General features: G+C 35.7%; 2 protein-coding genes across 3 annotated transcripts; one reads left to right on the forward strand and one right to left on the reverse strand.

The window, feature by feature from the left end:
* The first annotated feature begins 6,766 nt into the window (after positions 1-6,766).
* On the forward strand, positions 6,767-8,791 carry LOC9317070 (protein SODIUM POTASSIUM ROOT DEFECTIVE 3). Its single transcript, XM_002879133.2, has 3 exons — positions 6,767-7,501; positions 7,878-7,953; positions 8,315-8,791. Exons 1-3 carry the CDS (start codon positions 6,974-6,976, stop codon positions 8,485-8,487), a joined length of 777 nt encoding a protein of 258 aa, XP_002879179.1. The 5' UTR covers positions 6,767-6,973; the 3' UTR covers positions 8,488-8,791.
* A 10,775-nt stretch (positions 8,792-19,566) lies between these two features.
* On the reverse strand, positions 19,567-21,926 carry LOC9315247 (dirigent protein 10). Of its 2 annotated transcripts, none has more exons than XM_021029480.1 (2): positions 21,460-21,926; positions 19,567-21,364 (listed from the first exon to the last, which is right to left on the reverse strand). In XM_021029480.1, the coding sequence occupies exon 2, from the start codon at positions 21,094-21,096 to the stop codon at positions 19,732-19,734; it is 1,365 nt and encodes a 454-aa protein (XP_020885139.1). In that variant the 5' UTR covers positions 21,097-21,364; positions 21,460-21,926; the 3' UTR covers positions 19,567-19,731. The 2 variants fall into 2 exon arrangements, with proteins under 2 accessions (XP_020885139.1, XP_002881003.2); XM_002880957.2 differs by having other exon boundaries at positions 19,567-21,038; positions 21,460-21,919.
* Between the last annotated feature and the right edge of the window lie 545 nt (positions 21,927-22,471).

Consider the following 22,471-nt stretch of genomic DNA (forward strand, 5'->3'; position numbering starts at 1 on the left):
GATTCACACACTCAAGTATTTTGTTAAGTGGGAAAGATTATTCTTGAGGGACAAAAATAAATATGCAAAAAACTTATAAATTGACACGAAAATTGCTATATTATTTCTCTCTTGGGAGGGCGATCCCCTTTACATGGCCATTGGCCTCTATATTTATACTTAGCTAAACGACATTTAAAATGAGTAATTAAGTACAATTATTCCCTCTTAAATGTGTCCGTTTTGATTCTTCGGCTTTAATGCTCAACGTTTGAATTCGAGTTGACTCTGATCTTCATGGGCCTCGCCTCTTCTGGCCCAAATGTCTTTGAACCGACTTACCCGTGTCTTCTACACCGAACTCGTGTCACAATGCAGTCACTTCGGATTATCTAAATGGTGACAACCACTTCGACCATCCCTTCGGCTCGCGGGTCTAATGGGCTTCATCCTTTACGGGCCATTAACCTGATTACGTGGCAATCTTTGGTTGGTCTCGTACTTCTAGTGCGGGATCCGACACCAACACTAATTATACATAAATTACAGAATATGTGATGGAGATGATTGAGATATCAAATATATGATTGACATTATAATCTCCTTAATCATCTTTTTAATACGCCCCCTCAAGATGGAGGGGCTTGCGAAACTCCAATCTTGTTCGTTAGCCGCTGGAATGTGGACCGTGGTAGTGGCTTTGTTAACGCATCGACAAGCTGGTCATCAGTGGAGATATGAGCGACACAAAGTGAACTAGACTGCACTTGATTCCGGACAAAGTGATAATCCAAAGCTATATGTTTCATTCTCGAGTGAAAAACGGGGTTGGCGCACAAGTACGTAGCACCGACGTTATCACAATATATGACAGGAGTAGTGTTAATGGTGATACCTAGTTCACTGAGAAGAGAACATATCCACGCAAGTTCAGAAGATGTATTTGCAACAGCCCGATATTCGGCTTCGGTAGAAGATCGAGCTACACCTTTTTGTTTTTTCGAGGACCAAGCTATCGGATGATTACCCAAATAGACAATGGAGGTATTAGTGAAGACATAATCGTCATTATCTCCTGCCCAGTTAGAGTCTGAGAAAGCGTGTAGACTTGGGGAATTCTTGCGGCTCAAGAAAATGCCATGTGACGGAGTACCCGCTAAGTATCGAAGTACTCTTTTTACCGCAAGCCAATGTTCATCGGTGGGTGAGTGCATGAACTGTGACAGACGGTTTGTGGCATACGAGATATCGGGTCTTGTGAACGCTAAGTATTGAAGGCTTCCAATAACACAACGATATTCAGTTGCATCAGAGAGAGGTGTACTAGATTGGAGGATCAGCTTTGGAGACGATGCCATGGGAGAGGTGACTGGTTTGGCCGAGAGCATGTTGGTACGATCTAGTAAATCAAGGATATATCGTCGTTGGGTTAAGTGAAGACCAGAAGCTGTCCGTTGTGCTTCGATGCCCAAGAAGTAGGAGAGTTCTTCATGGTCTTTGACTGAGAAGCGGCTAGCAAGTGTATTAAGTGTCTCTTGGAGCAGAACATTATCATTAACCGTAACAAGTATGTCATCGACATAGATCAACATATAGACGAAGGATCTGTCTTTCTTTAAAATAAATAGTGATGTATCTGCAATAGAATTCTCAAACCCGACAGAGAGAAGAAAATTTCGTAGCTCGAGGTACCATGCCCGTGGTGCATGCTTTAGGCCATATAGAGCCTTCTTGAGATGACATACATAATCGGGACGATCACCATCAATAAACCTAGGAGGTTGAACCATATACACATCTTCCTTTAAGGTACCTTGTAGGAACGCATTGTTCACGTCGAGTTGACGAATAGGCCAGTCTCTGTCAACAGCAATCCCAAGAACAATACGTATTGTTGTCGACTTGATGACGGGACTAAAAGTCTCGGAGTAGTCAAGGTCCGGTTGTTGATTATATCCTTTCGCGACCAAGCGAGCTTTAAACCTACAAATCGTACCATCAGGATTATATTTTGTTGTATAAATCCACTTACAGCCTACAATGTTAACCGTTGATGGCGGTGGCGGAACGAGATCCCAAGTATGATTAGCTAATTGGGCGCGTTGAGTTTGTTAACATTGTTCATGTTAACATTCACGAGAGTGGTGGTGGTGACGGCTACTGTTTCGGTATTGTTGTTGTTTTCTGCCATTGAAGAGGAGAAAGAGTGAACATAGAGGAATTAAAAAAAGAGTGTCGAAAAAAATTTGAAAAAAGAGAGAGATTTTTTATTTTTTTTTTAAGGAAGAAGAGGGTAGCTCTGATACCATATAAAACTATAGAATTTGATGATCTTTATTACAATAGAAGTTACACATATATATATGCAAGTGAGCGATGAAAGAGTAGCCCTAATTATACATAAATACAGAATATGTGATGAAGATGATTGAGATATCAAATATATGATTGACATAATAATCTCCTTAATCATCTCCTTAATACACATAGATCACCAAAATGAATTTGGCTTATTTTTGTTAATTGTTTTTGCTACATGCATCTACACCAAAAGCGCACAGTTACATTTGTCAAATCGTCAGACTTTAAGTTAGATCAAACAAAAGTAACATAAGACAAAATCATAAATGTCACATCCATAAACAAAAATATTGTGAGACGCGTTACCATAAAGATGTGATTATAAAATAACTATAAATAAAATAAATATGTAACTTTTTTCCTTTGTTGAATAATAAAATTAGTTGTGATGACAAAATTTGCATAGCAAGTTCAAGTTTAGTGGGATGCCTTTCAATTAGGAAAACGACTCTTCGACGAGGCAACTTTACTTTCGTTTCTGCTTTGTTAGTTAAATCATTAAGTAAGGAATCAAATAACCAAACAAACGTCTTTGGCAGCTGACACGTAGTAAATATTAAAAAAAAGAGAGGATTTATATATAATTTTATGATATATGAAATTGATAATCACTTGTTTAATTAGTGTTAAAATTATTCTCAAGAGTGACTCTCAACAGCATTGTTTAAATGTGAACAATGGTTAGTGTTAATTACACGGACTTGTTTTCGCTTTATTGGCCGTCCATAAATCTGCTTTATAGGAATGGGTTTTATATAGTTATCAATTATTTAGTTTCCTTTTACAAGATGTTTTAGTCAAAAGTATGAAATTTTTTTACAAAAAAATCACAATTGCATACTGATACACATATATAGATATATATTAAAATCTAACTAAACAAAATCGACAAAAGCACTACAAATACAAACAGTCAATAAAAAAAAATTAAAATCTATTTATAATTTACGGAGAAACTGAAAAATTAAATGAATAAAGTATAAACCCCTCCAACGTGATATAGAAAAGGTAAAGGACAGAGAATTATTAGAATCTTAAAGAAATATTAATTAATGGCTTACAAATTCCAATTAGTCGTTGTCGAGATTGTAATTGCCGGCTTGCAACCTTTTGTTTTTTGGGCATCTAATGATCATTCTAATTCAAACGTTAATTCTCTATATGATTAATTTCTCAAATATTCTAAAATCGAATAGTTCAGTTTTCTGTAAAAGTTTATACTAATGAGATGGTTGGTTTTGTTAATTGTGAGTATTTACGTAGTTAAGTTTTCTGAATTGGTAGAGGCCCAATTCAGGTCCATTTCTACGACGACTGCCCGGAAGAATCGGAGTCCAAGATCTAATCAAAGCTAAGACATGTCATTAGATCAAAGAGGAGCATTTTTGGAAATACGTCAGAAACGAGACCGACTTTTTTTTTGATAAATCCTATCGGCTATCCGGTCGGCTCCGGTAGGAACGCACCGAGGTGCTACATAGTGGACTTGTCCACCGTGTTAACGGTTAGGCCCTTACGGGCTACCACTCTGCCTATCCCGAGTTTGGAATGTCTTCCGACTAAGTGTCAGGGGTAGTCAAACCGCCTGCATTTCTGGCTACCAGGTAAACCAATTGGGCCAAAGCCCAACTGACAGACTTCCCAAACAAATATGTTTTTGTTTCCAGGGAGAATCGAACTCAGGTTTGGGAGTTTCACCCTTTCCCAAAGCTTCTTCTGCCACTAGACCACGGATGCTTGGGCACGAGACCGACTTTGAGGCCTTATAAATACGAAATAGGAAAGTTTTGTCAGGGATCCGCTTTTACGCTAACACAAAGGGAGTACGTTTCAGTTCGTTCACAAGCTACTCGGCTCGTCCAAATGATTTCAGTTCGTCTTACTTTGTAATCATTTCGGCTTCGGCCATTTTCTTTGTAAACCAATTAATTCTGCCTAAGTTTGGACTCTTCTTTTTTTTTTTTTTTTTTTTGTGCACAATTTGGACTCTTCTATATTCGAGATTTTTCTTACTTCCCTTGAAACTCAGTTCGTGCTAGCTTGATTTCGTCCATCAACACATTATATTACATGCTTAGCAAAAGAAAAGAAGGGATGGTAGACCATCGAAGAACTCAATTAGTCTACGCATAAAATCTCTGTTTGACTTTGACCAATATATTCTTAAAGGCGGCTATTTAGAATTTTCCAAAAATTAGCTTGTTCTAGTTTCTACGTTCTAATAAAAGCTTCTATTCAGAGAAAGTGATGGCCATTGAGTTGATATTAATCTACAAAAGAAGGCTCATAAAAATGGCCCATTAGTGATCATTACAAGCCCGCAAAACTCAGGTGGAAATTCTAAGTAATTGATGTTGTTTAAAAACCAGTCATGAGGGACAAAGAGTCCCCAAATTACAGAACTTGTTTGAATCGCATTTCATTTCTAAATTCTAAGTGCTGCTTGATTAGAGTAAATTAGAACATTGAAACTAAACTAATAGTAAATCACCAATTACACTTTATTCGAAATACCCTAAACTAATAGTAATATTTATTTTAACATCTAAGTGATACCCAATAACATGTAGCATAATGTTATGAACCTATTATTATCTACATTTAAATCCGCATTCTATGAAATACTTAAATTCAAATGGGAAAAACTTATGGTAAATTGCAAACTTTTATTAAATTCTAGCAAACTTTTATTAAAACTTCTAGCAAACTTTTAGACTACTTCTTTATTCACCATTGTTATTTGATTAGTAATAACAGAGTGATATATATATATAGACATCTCCATTTGAGGTTATCTCATTGAGATACTCCTCCACTAAAAATAATAATAACGAAAAAAATAGAAAAGAGAAAACTTTGAGTTACTTAGTTAGAACCCGATCTTTATACTGTATTTGTTTATTTCTATTTGGTTCATTTCATACTTTAAAGAAAAATACTAGTAATAATAAGAATCAGAATCTGCCACTTAGAAATAATAAAAAAAATTTATTTAATTAGAAAATCTAATTTACCACTAAAACGAAATTATATATCGGTTTGGGTTTATTAGAAAGGGTTAAAGTTTAGATTTTATGATTAAACAAGGTTAAATATCGGTTTGAGTTTATAAACGGGTTTAGATTTTACAATTAAACGAGGTTAAATGTCGGTTTGGGTTTAGAAAATACGATTAGGGTTTAGTTTTTTTTGACGATTAAATTAAATAGCAGTTTGGGTTTATAAAAGAGAATTAGAGTTTAGATTTTCTTAATTAAACGAAATTATATATTGGTTTGGGTTTATAAAAGAGTGGTTAGGAATTAGAGTTAATAATTAAATGAGTTTAATTTTTTACTATGTGACGAATAATGATTGGTTAAAATAAAACGGGGTGAATAAAAGGATTCACCCCTAGGGATGAATCCAAGTATTACTCATTTTTAAAACTAAAAATTAAATATATAATTTAACTACATTTAAATATTAATATATTAAAATTAAGATACTCCATTGGGTATCTAAACCAATGGATGTGTTCTAAGTAAGTCAATCACAATATCAATTTAATAGTCAGTAATTATATTTTGGTTATGAGATTAGTGGCTAGATTCAAAATTTAAATAAGTTAGTGATAGTAATCATTCTAGGAAAAGTTGAAGCCCAGCTTTTCAACAATAGATTGTCCCCACCTTGACACTCTAGTACCTAGTGGGTATATACGAATTCGATGTACAATACTTTCTTTTCTTTTCTTTATTTTTGCATTATATATTTATTTTGATTAACATTGATCAGACTACTTACTGCATATCTGCATGTGTTGATTAGTCACCTTTATAAACTTAAGTAAGGTGTGTTCATTAAAAGTATTTCATTTTGGACTTAGCTAGGCTCAATATTCCTAGGGGATTGTTCTTCTTATGTAAATTTTGTTGCATGTGATCTTATTGAATAGCAAAACATCAAAGAAGATATATTCTTTTGTAAAAGCTTAGAAACATATTATAGAGAACTTTTTTTGTTTTTTAAATGATTCGTCGCAAATAGGCTTTTTGGCCTACAACGGATCCGACAAATACAAAACAGAGGTGAAATTTGTAACGACATAAGATGGACGTAGTTCTTACATAAAGAATAAATCACTATAAATCATTTTGACCTTTTACTTTTAACTCAAAATCGTTTTCTAAAGGTTAGATTTGTGAGCGAAATCCTAACATAGGTTTTTGTGTTCAATTTAGCCGAGTGTTATTAACCCTCATCTAAAACTAAATTATATCAGTTGGTATCATCACTTTGTTGGGTTTCTTTCTTTTAATTAAATAAATCAAATTTTAGTGAAAAAAATGAAATAAAGTAAAATGGCAATTAAGAAGGTGCAGATTCCAGATCGATCCAAGAAATGCTTTCCACACACTCCTTCTCATGGGATAGGACCCATTCTACAATAATAATATCTACTTTATGTTACAAAAAAACAATTTAAAAATAAATGATTCGTTACCTTCCTCTTTAAAACTCATATTAGAAGCAATTAGTTGCATAATCACACGACCAACCTTCCCTTAAAATCAACAGACAGAAAGTGAGTGTTATAGACTTATAGTGCGAAAGAGAGATAAAGATAGAAAAAAAGAGAGAAAAAGAGAGAATGAGGATTAGTGATATTTTCTGCTCTTCACCGGCCTCAACCGCCGTACGACCAAGTACACTTCACCACGACGGGAAGGTGACCGGAGGCCGCAGATCCTTTGAAAGCCACCTCCGGAGTCAAAACCCTAGTAACAAGAAAGACAAAACCGTCCCTTGCTTCTCGTCAGAGATGCCTTTAATCCCTATTCCTCGTCACTTGAGCTGTAGAAACTCCTTTGAATCTTCAAGTGGGTTTCGTCAGAAGATCGCTTCAGCTCACGGTGGCGATGTTCAAATCCGCCGGAAAAGCTCAGCTGACGTAAGTGACTTGAGAAGATCAAGGAGGTATCTTCTTAAGGATCATAAGACTTTGAAAGAAGGTGATAAGGACCTCTGGTTATCATCATCGGATCGTTCTAAAGATTTGATTCCTTTCCGTGACCGTAACGTAACTTCTTCATCTTCATCATCTTCTTCTTCTTCTTCCTCGTCGTCTTCTTCTTCTGTGACCAATGTTTCATCGCCGGCTCCATCCACTGATAACCAGGTTTGATTATTCTTCTTTAACCAAAGTATTTATGTGTGTTTTTTAACAACATGTATTATTCGATAGAGTTTGAAATTAAAGGTGATATATAAAAAAAAACATTAGTAGAAACCATTATATTTTCTTGGTTCCAAAGTAATAATGGTTTAAATGACATTTTATAATTTGATATGGTCAGGAAAAAATCATATTTCACATGTTAATTCTTACGTATAGTGGATGTGGTACCATATTTAGTTGTATATATCTGCAAATAATATAAGCCTTCATAAATATATGAAAAAATAAAAATAAAAACGCTTTCATTTGTTGATATTTAATTATATGTTATTTTCATTCTACCTATTTTTATTTATTTAATTATTATTTTTGGCAGGTTGTGGTTTTGAGGGTATCGATCCATTGCAAGGGATGTGAAGGGAAGGTTAGAAAGCATATCTCCAAAATGGAAGGTACTATATAAGAATCTTTTCTTAATTTCATTCTGCAGAATTAAGTATCTTATTAATGTACCTAACCTTACAATTTTTTTTTTTGAAGAGAACCTAACCTTAACATTAATATATACAATTCAAATGAAACATTCAACGAATAGACGATCATATGTAAATTATAATCTAATTTTTTCAGAATAAAAATATTTTTAAAATGGATATTAGTTAAGAGCTTTGAAAGTTAGTGTTTTGACTTTTCCTAATTATCGGATGCTTCTGAGCAACAACTTTTTCTTTATTGAATCAAGAATTATCAAATGACGAATTTATGGATAAATTGTAATTGTTAATGAAATTTACAACTTTGTTTATGGGACAGGGGTGACGTCATACACCATAGATTTGGCGACAAAGAAGGTGACAGTGGTCGGAAAGATAACACCTGTCGGAGTAGTAGAAAGCATCTCAAAGGTCAAATTCGCTCAGCTTTGGCCTTCCTCTTCTTCTGCTCCATTTCCTCACATTCCTAATTATTCACTCCTCAAATCTTAATCTGTTTTCTTGTTATTTAGTTCAAACGCTACGGTCATTAGACATATGTCATGTTGTGATTCGTATCAATGCGACATTAAGGTGGTGTTGTTTAACATATATATACACATGTTTGAAGCAGGTGGTTTTGTTTTTTTCTTTCCGACAACTAAATTTCATTCTTAGCACTTTGAGAAGTTTTCAGTCGTAAGAACGTTACACGAATCTAGTTAGTTCGGTGAAGTTTTATGTATAACAAAATAAAGATCACATGTATATATGATGCAACTTTGTATATAATTGTGGATGATTAAGATTTAAATTATGTTTGTACTTGAGTTCTGGTCCAGAAGGGGTTTATGTTCAAGTCATTGTTTTCTTGCTTTTATTTGTTCATGATAAAAACTAAAATTAACTTTTATAATGAATATTGTGTCTTGTGATATACATCGCTAGAAACTTTCGTAATTCAATTCAACCAAATTGCAATTTTTCTGCATAAAATGAAAGCGTTTACTTTGATTGTTTGGTTAATAAAAGGTGAATAAGTTGTTGACAAAAAAAAAAAAAAAGGTGAACAAGTTTAGAATCTACCTTTTTATTTTTCTTCTCAATATATTTAAAAAATGAGTTACTAATTTTAAAGTGGCAATGTAATTACTTCTACCATAATTTTTTTATTAACATATAGTACTACTTAAACACACATACTACCAATCATGCTTTATTCATGTTATAACTTGGTAACGGTACTAGTACAAAATAGTAGTATACCACAAACTCTGAACAGGCATTTATTATTAAGAAATTTACCCTTTGTTATTTATTATAGTGCTCTTATTGTAATTATTCGAATTTTCTTGTAAATAGAAAAAAATTACTGTTTCTGTTTGCAATTAAAAAAGCAGCGACACTTCCCAGTTCTAAGGGAAATGATGAAGAAAATTAGAATACTAAGTGAGAGTTGAAAGGGGCTCCTCATCTTAGATTTTACAAATTAATTGATGGTGTTATAAAAGATAAAAAGAACCTACAATGTGTACTTATATATACATAGGCTACAAAGTTATATTTACCTCACATTCAAACATCTCTAATTTAAGCTATTTTACTCCATAATTTTGTCTTGAAGAGACCCTAATTTAACAAAGCTTTCCGGTTTTTCTCATTCTATTTGAACGCTTCCAACTTGTTTCGTTGTTCTCCATTATTTTAGCTCATTTTCTAATTTAAATTACAACGTGAAAATTCACCCAAAACTTTTATCTAATTTATATCTACTCCATAATAGATATCATCAAAATTGGCGAAAAAGAAAAACAAAAATAGCAATTTGTGTTTAAAAAACCATAAAATATAGATGGAAACATTAAAATTGTATATATATATATATATATATATATATAATGAAATTGAAGTTCAGTTTTAGTTGATCCTGAATTTTATTCAATATAATTATTAGTTTTAATAAATTGATTTTAACTCGTTGACAAAAAAAATTATTTTAATTAACATGTAAAACTATATTTTAAAATTTTTGTTTTTATTTTGTCCAAAAACATATAATTGGGTTTTCTTAAATTTGTTTAAGACCTATTAACTTTTAGAGAAATAGAAAATTAACTATCTTTGTTAACTAATTTTTCTGACAAAAGATATATTTTAAATTGAAATTTGAAATAAAATTTTAGATGTTAATCAATTTTTCATATACTATTTTGATTACGATATGTATTGATATGGGAAAACTAAATCTGAATATTTTATTTTCAGTTTCGTTTATGTTATCGGATTGGTTATTTTGACAAGATTTTTATTCAGTTTTGTTAATAGGATTTGGTAACCCTTATTTAACGAGGTTTTCGATTTTGTTGTCATGTGGTTTTGTTAATGTCGTTTTCTTGACTGTCGATGCTCCGTCAAAAATAAGCTATAAAAATATATCATTGAAATAAACAACCACAAATTTGCCAATAAACGAACGAAGAGTCTGATTCATGATCCGTAGATATGTGTTATGTGCAATAGACAAACTTATTGGCATTACAAGCCATCCAAAAAAGCATTTATGCATATTAAACGTCATTTTCTAATCATCGCAACGTTGCATGCGAAATAGATTATAGCCGCTTTTCAAATCAAAATTAGAAAAAACATATGTTATTCGGTTATTCCTATTCCAATTTGTATTGGGATTATATACATATATAGCACAACTATCAATACATCAAAAGATCAAGACCCATTTTTTAGGAATAAGCAAAGCGGAAACCTCACATGAGCTGATTTTTTCATGCAAAAATCCTTTACGGACAATTTTTTTTACTTGCTTTTGGAGTTCTTTGTGTTCTCTAGGACTCATTCAGTAATGCGAACGATTAAAAAATATTAATCCTATTAAAATAATAAAATATTTATATATAATACTATTAAAATAAGAGAATGATAAATATAAACCGATATTGATTAGAGCATCTTTATTTTTAAATATTATCCCTGCTTTTTCTTTTTAATTTATTTATTAAAAATATTTTAATATTTTGAAAAATACGTTTTAAGAATATTATGCTTCAATATAAAATTATAACTAAATATTTTGTAATTATTACATATAAATAACTCAAATTAACATTATTTACTTTTTTTGATGCAACACATACTTTTTTTTAGTGATTAATCGTTTTTTTATGTTCTTTAAATAAATTAGTTGTAATTGTATATTTTGTAATATTGAATATTTTGAAGTCATTTTTAAAAATGTACTCAAATAATATTAGTAGAGTATTTAAAGATATATATAGGCAAGTGCCTTGCATATGTGTGGGGATCGGAGAAAATGAGGGAAAAGGTTGAATAATGGGATGCTTAACATGAGGACCATTGAATTGTCCGGCGTGCTGTGTTGATATTTTATAATTTCAGAAACAGTGAAAAGTAAAACACTTAATTACAAATTTTTGATCAAAGTTATCTTTTCTTTTAGTGTCGTAGGGACATGTGCCTCTTTCAATCATAGTCACGGTGGGTCGAATTTGGTTCTGATATCTCTTAAACTTAACGACAGTATGAAATGACATGTCTTAGTTAATCATAGAGCTTGCTTAGTGATACTTCAAACGTGATATTTTTTGGTTTGATTAAAGCCAACTTTTAAGATATTGCTAGGGCATGGCTTGGTTATATGTGAGTTTATTGTCAGTGAAATATTAAAAAACCAATGTTAATTTCACCTTTTACCAAAAATAAAAAAAATAAAAACCAACGTATTAATACAAAAATCTTGATAAAAACATACTCCAATTTACAACCTAAGGATATTTAGTATTTAGTGTCAGTGAATTTTGTTTTTCTGGCATAAGAACTAAGAAGTGTCAATTGATAGGAAGAAGGAGCGAAATTTGGATTTTCATTATTGTTTTTGTCTTTGTTTTATGGAATACTTTAGACTAAAAGTTATTTGGGCGGCCGGAAAGATACAAAAGCCAAAAGTTATGAGAAATTAATATATTATACGATTTTCTGGATATATTTGGTAGGCTGATTTTTCAACAGTCAACACATAAGAAATCTTAAAGATAAAGCATATTATATATCCTACGATGTAAGAAAATTTATTCGTCTCTAGAATATTAATTCACATTATACAAATGCGTAGCAAAAATATTAATTCACATTGTACAACGTAGCAAAAATATTAAGTCTACACATATCCTCTGTTGGTGTTAAATATCTCATCTATTTATATTTTCAACCTAAAATGTCATGAATTGATGATAAATCAGTAATTTTTTTTTTTTTTTTGATGAAATGTTAAATTAATTGAATGAATCAGAGTTATATACAACGAAAATTGGAGATTCGAATCTGGGTCATGTTGTTTACTAAACCCACGCGTTGCCACCAGACGAGGACAATATAACTTAAAATCAGTAACTACATAACTCGTTCAGAATATCCAAAATTATACTAAACTCATAAACTATAGTTATCAACCAATAATTAAAATTTCTATACTTTTAATAGAAATTTCCTTTTCTTGGTGAATTCTGATAACTTTTATATAAGTCTATATAATTTTAAACTATTTTATCTACAAAACTTCTTTCACAGTTTCCACTTTCCACCATGCAAATTTGCAACTAAATGACTGAACATCATTATGTCATATACTCCTTTCAAGTTTCCCACCAAGAAAAGATCTCCTATGACGGCAACTAATGATAGAACATTAATCATTATATCACTTTTTAAACATGACATGCTTTGCTTCATTTGAGGCATAACAAGTGATATCCATTTGACATTTTGTCAATCTATTATCATCTCATTGTTCAAATGTATTTTTTTCTTAATGTTTAATATAGTTTTTTTTTTTGGCGCTAAAAATAATATCATTAGAAATAAAATGTAAAGATATTACAAGATCGCATTACCTAAATTAAAGTAATCTTGACAAAAAAAATAAAAATAAAAACAAGGTTACAATACTGAGCAGTTAACTTGGATAAGATTACTGAATCCAAAGAAGCATGAGATGTCTTAAATGCTTCATGTGTCTTTGGGATGTGATGATGTTGCGCATCTCGCAGTCAATGCATCGGAAGATGATCGACGGAGGGGTATCTTGAAGGATATGAACCATGTTATTCTTCTGTTTCCAGATGAAGAAGATGGATGCTTGAGCTATAACTTTTCGGGTAATGGCATGTCATGCCATTCTCTTTAATATAGTTTAGAATGGCATGCCATATATAATAACTACGTATATGTAAACAAATTATATAAATTACTTATTCTTTAAGAACTACGTACGATACGAACTACGAAAACACAGTGGAAGTGAAGACGAATTTTTTTCTAGTTTTTAAAATTGAATCGTATATTTGAGATAAAACTTACTGAAAGCATCATTATATTCCTAGTGTGTCATTCATATAAGGATTGAATAATTCTTATTAAACGTAGAATGAGAGATTACACATATATATACAAGACTTAGCTAAGGGTTTAGGGTAAAACTTAATTACAATTAGATCTCCCCTTAACTTATTATTTACTTATACTTCTATACACCCCCTCAAGATGGAGGTAACTCTGTGACTCCAATCTTGACACAAGCTTGATGAAATCTCGATCTAGGGAGTGGTTTGGTCAGTGTATCCGCCAATTGATCATCGGTGGAGACATGAGATACTCGTAACATACCGTCTTGTATTTGATTTCTGACAAAGTGATAATCCAAGGCGATATGCTTCATTCTAGAGTGGAAAACAGGATTGGCACATAGGTATGTTGCGCCAATGTTGTCATAATAGATCACCGGTGCTGTCGGTAACGAGATCTTCATTTCAAATAGGAGAGAGCATAACCAGCGCACCTCAGCCGCTGTGTTTGCCACCGCCCGATATTCCGACTCGGTTGATGAACGGGCAACTCCTTTTTGTTTCTTTGACGACCATGAGATAGGATTACGGCCAAGATAGATCAAGTACCCATTGGTAGATACATAATCATCATTGTCGCCAGCGCAATCTGCATCGGAGAAGGCATGAAAAGCCATAGGGGAAGAGGAGTTGAGTTTGATACCATGTGTTGTCGTCCCGGCAAGATATCGGAGTATGCGTTTCGCTGCATGCCAGTGAGCATCTGTAGGTTGGTGAACAAATTGAGAGAGCCTGTTGACAGCATATGCAATATCCGGCCTGGTAAAAGAAAGGTATTGTAGGCTGCCTACAACAGAGCGATATTGTGATGCATCAGGTAATTTGTCCCCGGTCGTGAGTGTAAGCTTTGGTGTGGTCGGCAACGGTGTAGTCACTGGTTTTGCATCCAGCATGTTGTATTTGGTAAGAAGGTCAGTGATGTATTTCCTTTGCATAAGATGAAGACCAGTAGGAGAGCGTGTAACTTCGATGCCAAGGAAATAGTGAAGGTCTGTCGGGTCCTTAATGGAGAAGCGATCTGCAAATGAGGCTAAAACATTTGCTACCATCATGGGATTATTACCAGTAACGAGAATATCATCAACATAGACAAGAACATATGTGATGGTATTTCCCGAGCTGTGGATGAATAGCGAAGTATCGGCCATCGAATTTATAAATCCCGAATGAATGAGAAATTGTTTTAGTGCCATGTACCAGGCCCTTGGAGCTTGTTTGAGGCCATAGATCGGCTTCCGTAAACGACAAACAAATGCTGGTCTGTCCTTATCAACAAAGCCTGGTGGTTGAGACATGTATACTTCTTCAGTGAGCTCACCTTGGAGAAAAGCATTGTTAACGTCAAGTTGTTTGATTGGCCAATTTTTGGTGGTTGCAACATCGAGAATAAGGCGGATTGTGGTGGATTTGATGACGGGACTGAACGTTTCTGCATAGTCTTTCCCGTATTGTTGATGGAAGCCTTTTGCGACAAGTCTCGCCTTGTATCGTTCGAGAGAGCCATCGGAGAAAAACTTTGTTGTGAATACCCATTTGCAACCAACAATGTTTTGTGCTGCAGCAGGAGGAACGAGATCCCATGTATGATTACCCATGAGTGCATCAAATTCGGTGGAACACGCTTTACTCCAATCTTTGTCTTTCAAGGCTTAATTGATCGTAGTCGGTTCGGGAGGTCGTTTATTATTTGCTGTGACGGTAAGGCTGAATTTTTGTTTGGGTTTTGTAATATTGTTTTTGGCTCGGGTTTTCATTTTGTGGATGTTTTCCGGTGGTGCTAATATTTGGTTCTGTGGCTGAGTAGGCGTGGCTCGGTTTTGTGGTGGATTATTTGTTTGTAGCTGATTCTGAGTCGTGGGATTCAACTCATTTTGGCGTGGAACAGTGGGCTCAATTATATTACGATTTGGCTGGGTCGAGGTCTGCGACCCATTTTGAGAATGAGCAGTAGGCTCGGAGAGAGAAGCGGAAGAAGAAGAGAGAGGAGATGATACCTGAGAATCGGATGATCGTGGTGATGACGGGTGAAGATCCAAGCTGGGGGGTCCTGTTCTTCGTGTGGAGGAGCCGGTCGGTGTCTGTGTTGAAGTTGGTGATTCAGAGGAAAACGACGAAGGCTGGTGAGCAGGTGCACGAGTTGTTGAGTTTGATGTTTGGGCTTGTTCATGGGCCTGATTTAAATTGTTTAATGGGCCTGTTTGAATTAGGCCCACATTTTCACTTTGGGAGCTGCCATTGTTGTCTTTCCACACGAGTATCTATGAGCGTCTCACGAGGAGGAACAGGTTCGACAGTGGGCGACGGAGGTGAGCTAACCGGCGGCGGTCGTACCACTGGTGGTCGGAGTAGCGGAATCACCGACGGATGTGTTGGAGTGACGAGCTCTGTTTCCCGATTTGGTGACAATGTATCTTGAAAAGGGAATGTGTCTTCATCAAATTGAACATGTCGGGAAACATATATTCTTGATGAAGGACGATGGAGACAATAATATGCACTCTGGGATGTGGAGTACCCAAGGAACACACACCACTGAGATCGGTCATCGAGTTTATGGCGGGTGTATGGTCTTAACCATGGGAAGCACAAACAACCGAAGACTCTTAGTTTTTCATAGTTTGGTGACGACCCGAATAGCTTTTGAAATGGAGACTCCATGGAAAGAACCGGTGTTGGCATTCTATTGATCAAATAGACGGCTGTTGAGAACGCATAAGACCAATACGCCTTCGGTACCGACGCGGTGGAAAGAAGCGTAAGCCCAGTTTCAACGATATGAAGGTGTTTGCGCTCAGCTAGGCCGTTGTGTTCGGGCGTATGTGGCGGAGATGTAAGGTGAGTGATCCCATTGGTTGAGAGGAAGGGTCGGAGCACCACAAATTCACCCCCATTATCCGAAAATAATGTACCAATACGAGTCTGGAATCTATTCTCAACAAGAGCTTTAAAAGCAATGAAAACATCTTTGACATCGGATTTGCGTATAAGCGGGTATAGCCATGTGTAGCGGGTGAAGTGGTCAACAAGCACAAGGTAGTATTTTTGGTTATCAATAGAGTGTATGGGAGATGTCCAAACATCAGTAAAGATATATTCAAGAGGGCGATGGGAGACAATTGAAGTTTGTGAAAAAGGGAGTTTGTGGCTTTTATTAATAAGGCATTCCGAACAAGATTGTTGTTTTTGTGGAGAAGAAGAAATAGGAAGCAAAAACTTGGAAATAATAGTTTGCAAAATAGAAAAAGAAGGATGCCCCAATCTCGAATGCCAATTTGTAAGACTCGGCTTTGGACCTGAAGAAGACATCAACGCCACCGCTTGAGAAGATGTCACAGGCCACTCATACAACTCGTTCCTAGTTTTGCCTTGGAGTAACGGGACCCCCGTGCTGAGATCCTTCACCTGAAAGGAAGCGGGGAAAAATTCCACAGAAACCTTATTAGTGTTACATAAGCGATAAACAGAAATAAGATTCTTCCGAATATCAAGAACACATAAGATTTTATCTAGAAGTAATGAACGAGTTTGGTTAGGAAGGAGTGTTGAACCCGTGTGAGAGATGGTCATGCTTGAACCATCGGCAATCATAACGTCATCACCACCATTGTATTGTTGGTGAAGAGAGAGGTTGTTAAGGTCGGATGTCAGGTGATGAGTGGCTCCAGAATCAAGCAGCCAATTGTTTGTCGTGTACGGTGAGCCGACGGCGAGGTTAGCGCATGGCTGCCAGGGTCGGAACGGATTAGGAGGCATCGGAGGAGCTGCTGCTTACAGTGATTGCAATTGAGGGCAGCGTCTAGCGCTATGACCCTGTGTGTTGCAGTATTGGCACTTGCCAAGATATGGCTTAGAAACACGAGACTCAGACCGGTTTTGGTATTAGTTTGGAGTCCACGGTGAGTTGTTGTTGTTGTACCTCTTGCTGTTATTATTGTTGCGGTTGTTTTGTTGATTTCCAGAGTTGTTGTTGTGTTGAACAACATTTGCAGAGACCGGAGAGAACGTGGACGAAACAACTTGGTTTTTGGAAAGAAGTTTCGCTTCGTAGTTGAGTAGCTTCTCGTGGACCTCACTGATTTGTGGCGTCTTGTCTTTGGCTGCAATCTGGTCGATGATGGGCTTGTGCTCCTTAGGGAGTCCTTCAAGAACATGTTCGATTTGATCATCGTGTTCAAGCTCACTACCAAGGAGAGCAAGCTGATCAAATCGGGTAACTATGCCTTGTACGTATTCGTCAATTGATTTGGAGCCCTTGGTGTAGAGCTTGAGCTGATCCTTCAATATGCGAATGTGGTTTCGGGACGGATTCGCATAAGTGTTGGCGAGCTTGGTCCAGATCTGAGCAGCGGTAGTGGTGCGACCAACAATTGGTTGAACAGCGGAGGAGATCGAGCAGATGAGTGCGCTGTAAATGAGTTTGTCTTGGCGACGCCATTTGGTGTAGTCTGGATTCGTCGAAGTGGTTGTTCCGACCGTGACTGTGGGAGACGGCGCCTCCTTGGATTCATCAAGGTGGTCAACAAGCTCATACCCATCAAGGAGAGAATGAACTTGGAGCTTCCACATGAGGTAATTTTGTGTTGTCAGCTTGAAAACGTTGGACATATTGATATGGAGGAGTGTGTTTGAGTTGATAGAAATTGTCTCACTAGCATTCTCAAAGGAAGACATGGTGACGGCTAGAAGAGAAAAAGAGATGAAAAAAAATAAAAATTAGGTCTTAGGAGCTTTTATGCTTTGATACCATATAAGGATTGAATAATTCTTATTAAACGTAGAATGAGAGATTACACATATATATACAAGACTTAGCTAAGGGTTTAGGGTAAAACTTAATTACAATTAGATCCCTTAACTTATTATTTACTTATACTTCTATAATTCACACTGTTTAGTATTATCCCCTCGCACTGTGGGAGATGTTGACTGTGATAATTATTGGGCCTTCTAGTTTGTCTAAGACTATCTACATTAAATACATATTATGTCTCCAAATGAAGTGAAACAAGTCTCTATTTGTTTTTTTTTTTTATGTCTCCAAATGAAGTGAAACAAGTCTCTATTTATATAATATAAAAAATGATGAATTTTGGTATAAAAAAATAACATAAAATTTAATATTTTATGAAATAATTGATCTCAAATAATTGGGTTGGATAAGAAATATCTAAAATCTCAGTATCCAATAAAAACAGAACACGTGTCATTATCTATATATTATCATATAATTAAAAAATTCATCCATTCATTGATTGCCACGTGGTCATTGTGAGGCCCAAATGTTTTGGTTCAACACCGTTGAAGAGATTCAACTCTGTTTACTCCACGTCATTTCCTTTTTTTTTGCAACATACCATTGTAAATGATTCAGCAGTTGAATAAATATTTCATCTGTTTTAAAAAGCACCATTGTAAGTAGTCTAAGGCCATATAGTTTTGTCGATGTTTGATTATGAGAGTTCTGCAAGCTAGCAATACCTTTGCTTAAACCTTCATTATGAGCCAGAGATCGATCGCGAATTTTTTTTGAGTGGTTCATATTATCGAGTATTGATATATACGAGTTTACGTGAATGAACATTTTACGAAATGTATCACTGAATTGATTAGTAATGCATAACATATGATCATGAATATTCATGATGGGGATATTTTGAGAGTGATAAGGCACAAGGGCTACGGACTAGAGCCTAGAGGGTTTGGTGTCGTTAGTTAACTATCGATTTATGGATTCATGGGTCTTGAAGATTGCGATGTGCCTAACCACATATTCGAAAGCTTTAGACTATTTATAATGCCTTGTTGAATAAGTGCAGTGGTGTGTTGAATTATTTGTTGAAAATGAGTGTATTAAAACATGTTGAAACTCGGTGGGAAAGAACTCAACTTTGCCACTTGACACGAAGTGATTGACCAAAAAATTAGTGGTAAAATTTAAAAAAGCGATTGGAACTTGTATCGAGATGGTATTGGCTGCTCGTATTCTTGAATATTTTCAAAATTTGCATGTGAAGTGAAATCATACTTTCACTCGATCTTTATATTAGATCCAAACCAAAATTCCAAGAAAAAAAAATCCAAACCAAAAACCGAATTCCATAACCTTTTAATTATCGAAAGTTCGAAACGATAAATATTTGAAATAAACGTACTTCAATACTTTAAAGATAGATATTTTGCTCCAAAGAAATCAGTAATATCAGGAATTAAAAAAGAAAGTAAATACAATTTTCTTACACAAGTTTCATATGTAGATTACAAAGGACACACATCACATACACACCAAACCTTCCCAAACTCCAACAGAAGAAGATAAATAAAACTAGTACGAAAGATAAACGGTACACTCGAGAACAGTCTCAAGCCCATCAGTGAACTGATGCGGCTGATTCTGCTGCGTCCCGCTAGATCCTGTAAACGTCTTCAGAATCGCAAATCCCCTCGCATTCACATACTTTCCGGTACCTCCCATAACTCCTATATGCGATTCCGAAACCGCTGTTCTGAGAACCCCAAAGAAGCTTATACTATCTTCATAACCGCCGCTCTCAAACATCGCAGTGAAAGCCAATGTCTGGCTAGTTCCGTCAATGGCACTCGCAACATAATATCCCTGCGCTTTCCCGAGCAAACCAGATCCGAGCTCATGGCCTTCGGTTAGTTCATCATCGATTACTGTCATTGTCCCGAACATTAGCATCTGAAGAGCAGAACCGCTTGGGAGCTGACCGCCACTAGCAACAGGGAAACCATTTAAAATGTTGTTTCCGTTATTGTTGTTCTGGAGAATGTTAGCCGTGGTTCCGCCGAGTCCAACCAGGAAAGGGACGTTGTTGTTGTTGACAATCCCGTTGTTGTTGTTGTTCGATGGAACTCCGTTGCTTACAGGAAGGTTTGCGCCGTTGGGTTTAGCAAATGGGAGTTGGCCGCTTAAAGCCGGGTTCGCGACGACTCCAGTTACGGCTCTGGCAGTGGGATTTGAACCACCGAGTATATCGTGCATAAAAAATACCAATGTGTTATCAGGACCTACACCACCACCACCAAGAGCTGGACCGGCACCTGCACCACCACCAAGAGCTGGACCGGCACCCGCCCCACCACCAAGAGCTGGACCGGCACCCGCACCACCACCAAGAGCTGGACCGGCACCCGCCCCACCACCAAGAGCTGGACCGGCACCCGCACCACCACCAAGAGCTAGACCGGCACCCGCACCACCACCAAGAGCTGAACCAGCACCCGCACCACCACCAAGAGCTGGACCGGCACCCGCACCACCTGGACCAGTTGCTGAACCACCGACTGGTAAAGAACCAGAACCACCACCCACTAAAGAACCAGGAACAGAACCGGCTGTTGGTAGAGGACCAGAACCAGTTGTAGTCAAAGGACTTGAACCACTTAATGGTATCGACCCTGTACCTGCACCGAGACCGGTTCCAGTAGAACCTGAACCAGATGACCCTGATCCTGCACCAAAACCGATTCCCGTGGAACCTGAACCACTTGACCCTGTTCCTGCACCAAAACCAATTCCAGTGGAACCTGACCCAGCAGTTGAGCCAGAGCCAGAGGTTGTTGTGGTAGCTGAGAATGCATCTTCTTCATCAAGAAGCCGAGCCGCAGCTGCAAAAGTAACAACAAGAGCTATAACCAGTAAAGAAAGTATCTTTTGACCTGCCATTGAACAAGAAAGAAGATCACTCAGAGAAGCAAAGATAGTTGTTTGAAGTAAATGATTGTGATGATAGAATCAGATTCTCAAAGAGTATATATACATACAGGAAATGAGATTGTTAATACAAGGAAGATGGAGTTGATGAAATGGAGCAGGTGATAACTTTTTCACATTATCTAGTGGTTTGGTTTTGGAGAAGAATCATATAAAAGAAGAGAAAAAAAATCATAACTTCTCCACAATATTTGAATATTAGTTCCTCAAAATTGCTAATCTGTAATGTTAAACAACCCAAAGATTAAAGCTTTTCCATTATTCTGCATATATAAACTTATCGAGAATGAAAAATGGCTAAAGATCAGATCTTACCATGAAAAAGGTCGCTGCTTGACAGAGATTATCGTCTAGGCATAAGAACCCAATAAGGATAATTGTAAATCACGATCGTTGGTTGCATTTTTCCTCTGTCACGCATTTCATCGAACACCTTGTAGACATCTTCTCAAATCTCCATTACCAAACCAAATCCTTTGATTATAATACTTAATTGAGACTGAATTACACAATCCCATCTCCATTGATCCGTCGAATTCGTGATTAGAGTGGTTCAGAGTCTTATTCATAACAAACACACTCAAACAACGAGACAATTTTAAGGAAATCTCTCGATGAGCTTAAAATGGTTTCATCGTTTGATTATGTTCGTCACGAATCAGTCTCTGAACAAAATCGACGAAGAGGGTATTCTTCAATTCTGGATAAGACCAAGATCTTCGTCGACGGCATCGAATTGTGGAATCTGGCAAAAGCTTTGTGATTGAGAGAGAAGAGTAAAGTGATTGATCTCCGGTTCTTACATTTTCAACGATACCGAGTCCCGGTTTACACTATTTTCTAAAACCGAAACCCAATAAGCCAAACCATAACCGGAACAGTCAGTCCGGTTCACGGGGAGTGCAATTTTACGTTTCTTTGTTTGATTATTTTACCAAATTCTATGTGGATTTTTTATAATATCTAGTGAAGATATTCAAAACTTGCTAATATCAAACAACTAGATAATATCATAATATTCACGTTTGAACAGTTTTAGATTTAAATTTTATTTTACCTGAATAATAAATATAGGATAATCTGTTTGTGTGTTTTTCTGTGATAAAATATGTCCAAGTAAATTTTATATTATAGACTTGAAACAAGAATGCTATAGTATAATAGGTGATTAAATAAATTTATCAATTTGATATAAGTATCCATTAAATAAATTAGAGTTTTTTACTTCATCACATCATAAAAGTAATCTATCAATTTTTTAACTGTTAAAGAAATAATTTTTTTGGAAGAAATATTTTTTTCATTTCTTATATATTTTGAATCATAA

This window comes from Arabidopsis lyrata (assembly GCF_000004255.2).
Source record: "Arabidopsis lyrata subsp. lyrata unplaced genomic scaffold ARALYscaffold_4, whole genome shotgun sequence".
NCBI lineage: Eukaryota > Viridiplantae > Streptophyta > Magnoliopsida > Brassicales > Brassicaceae > Arabidopsis > Arabidopsis lyrata.